General features: G+C 52.1%; 1 protein-coding gene across 1 annotated transcript in view; it reads right to left on the bottom strand.

Annotated features, from left to right (window-relative positions):
- Positions 1-1,843: 1,843 nt before the first annotated feature.
- The window catches only part of ETH_00017670 (co-chaperone GrpE, putative), a gene marked incomplete at both ends in the record, with an annotated part of 1,491 nt that continues 601 nt past the window's right edge, over positions 1,844-2,733 (bottom strand). The window contains 3 exons of the mRNA XM_013374552.1: positions 1,844-1,936; positions 2,144-2,206; positions 2,398-2,631. Coding sequence (XP_013230006.1) covers positions 1,844-1,936; positions 2,144-2,206; positions 2,398-2,631 — 390 coding nt within the window. The remainder of the gene's footprint in view (positions 1,937-2,143; positions 2,207-2,397; positions 2,632-2,733) is intronic.

A 2,733-nucleotide genomic window follows, 5' to 3' on the forward strand; every position in this document is an offset into this window, starting at 1 on the left:
CTAGCTAGCCACAGCTAGCCAGCTAGCCACGGCTGGCTAGCTAGCCACAGCTAGCTAGCAGTCCGCAGCTAGCCGCAGGCAGCTAGCCCCAGCTAGCTACCCACAGCCAGCTAGCAACAGCTAGCTAGCCACAGATGGCTAGCCACATGTAGCCACCCCCAACTAGATATTCACAGCTAGCTGGCCACAACTAGCTAGCCACAGCTAGCTAGCTACAGCTAGCTGGCCACAGCTAGCTCGCTACAGCTAGCTACCCACAGCTAGCTAGCTACAGCTAACTCGCTACAGCTAGCTAGCCACAGCTAGCTAGCTACAGCTAGCTAGCCACAGCTAGCCACAGGCAGCTAGCCACAGCTAGCTAGCCACAGCGCTGCTAGAGGAAAGCCAGTCGATAAAAGGTGCGTAGCTGTGCGTTTAGCACAAAGTCAAGGGTTTAGGGTTTGAGCCCTCCCCAAACCCTAAACCCTAAACCCTAATTCCAAGGTCCGCGGGTGTCACGCCCACTGGATCCCTCACACTCAAAACCTGCACTGGTGCTGCGCAGCTAGCTGCAGCAGCTAGCTGCAGCAGCTAGCTGCTGAAGCTAGCTGCTGTAGCTAGCTGCTGTAGCTAGCTGCAGCAGCAAATTGTGGCTAACTGCAGCTAGCTGTAGCTTTCCCCGTTTGCCAGACAGGTGGGGTAGAATAGCAGAAGCGACTGCGAGAGCCTAAACCCTAAACCCTAAACCCTCGGGTTTTCATCTTGCATGGCCGCCGCAGGCGCAGCGCTAGGGTTTAGGGTTTAAGTCTCTGCGCTAGGGTTTGAGGCCTGGCGCCACACCGTAGGCCTAGGGTTTCGACCTTAGTGTTTAGGGTTTAGGGTTTAGGGTTTAGGGTTTGGAGGCGCCACCGACAACGTGGCCGAGTGGTTAAGGCGGTGCCCTGCTAAGGCATTGGGTTCTGCCCGCGTAGGTTCGAATCCTGCCGTTGTCGCTTTTTCGAGGGTTTAGGGTTTAGGGTTTAGGGTTTAGGGTTTAGGGTTTAGGGTTTAGGGTTTAGGGTTTAGGGTTCGGGGCTTAGGGTTTGGCTCTAGGGTTTTCGGGTTTGGCGTCTAGGGTTTACAGTTGGGCCTTTTGGGCCAGTTTGGGTTTCTAGGGTTTAGGGTTTGGTCTGGAGGGTTTACGGCTCGGCTCCTAGGGTTTAGGGTTTGGCTCCAGGATTTGGGGTTTAGGGTTTAGGGTATGGATGGGTCTAGGGTTTAGGGTTTGCGGCGGGGACTGAAGATAAGTGCCCAAGTGTCACGGGTGAGGGTTTAGGGTTTTGGGTTTGCACTGGCTGCAGAGTCTCTAGGGTTTAGGGTTTATACTGGCTATTGAGGGTTTACGGTTTAGGGTTTGCACTGGCTGCAAAAGCTCTAGGGTTTGCACTGGCTAACGAGGGTTTAGGGTTTAGGGTTTGCACTGGCTATAGAAGGTCTAGGGTTTAGGGTTTGTTGCCGTTGCTGCTGTCAAATACCAGCGTCGGGGGTTTAGGGTTTAAAGCTTGGGCTTCAGGCCTGAAGCCAAGGGTTTAGGGTTTAGGGTTTAGGGTTTCGCAGTGTAAAACAAATTAAGATCCGAAGTTTGAAGAAACAAGCCAGTGAGCAGCAGAATAAACAAATAAAATAAATAAAATAAATAAAATAAATAAATAAAATAAATAAATAAAATAAATAAAATAAATAAGCAGTAAACGAATGAGATGGTGCTGCAGATTGCTGCTGCCCACGCGGCAGCTGCTGCTGCTGCTGCTATTGCTGCTGCTGCTGCTGCAACAGCTGCTGCTGCTGGGGAACTGGGAGGCGTTCGTAAACCCTAAACCCTAAATTAGGGTTTAACGACGCCAACTTTCGCTGCCCTGAGGATTCGGTCCTTTATTTTGTATCCCCTCTGCACCACCTGCGCCACGCTGCCCTTTTTCTGCAGACACAAACCCTAAACCCTAAACCCTAAACCCTAAACCCTAAACCTTAGAGCCTTCACCGCAGCGCCGCAACCCTGAACCCTAAACCCTAAACCCCACAGATTGATCATATGCCATCGATCGCTAGATGTTGAGGGTTTATGCTGTTAGGGTTTAGAGTTTAGGGTTTAGGGTTTAGGGTTTAGGATTTGCTGCATGCGCACGTCGCTGGGACCGTCCATCTCGAAGAGAGCCTCATGAAGAGAAGGGTCGAACTTCTGGCCTATCTGCGCCCACAAACCCTAAACCCTAAACCCTAAACCCTAAACCCTAAACCCTAAATCGTAAGACCCTAGCTCACAGCTGGTTTTCTGTTGCTGACAACACTGCCGAAGCCCAAAACCCCAACCCTGAGCCTTCAACCCCAAACCCTAAACCCTAAACCCTAAACCCTAAACCCTAAACCCTAATTCCTCACCGGGTCGTATTGCTGCACCCCAAACCTCTCTAGGGTTTTGTGGAAGAGACTTTCGGTCATCGATATGCCGTCGACAAACTGCTGCAGCTGCCCCACACTCTGCTGCTGCTGCTGCTGCTGCTGCTGCTTCTCAAGCTGCTGCTGCAGCTGCTGCCGCGCGTTGGTCAAAGAGTCTCCAACATCTAGCAGCGCCTTTGCAAACCCTGAAATGGCGTAATCTCTCGCCGACTCCACCTGCCCCACAAACCCTAAACCCTAAACCCTAAACCCTAAACCCTAAACCCTAGCTGCAGCAGCTGCTGCTAAACCCTAAACCCTAGCTGCAGCAGCTGCTGC

This window comes from Eimeria tenella, genomic scaffold, assembly GCF_000499545.2.
Source record: "Eimeria tenella Houghton genomic scaffold, Eth_scaff212, whole genome shotgun sequence".
Taxonomy (NCBI): Eukaryota; Apicomplexa; class Conoidasida; order Eucoccidiorida; family Eimeriidae; genus Eimeria; species Eimeria tenella.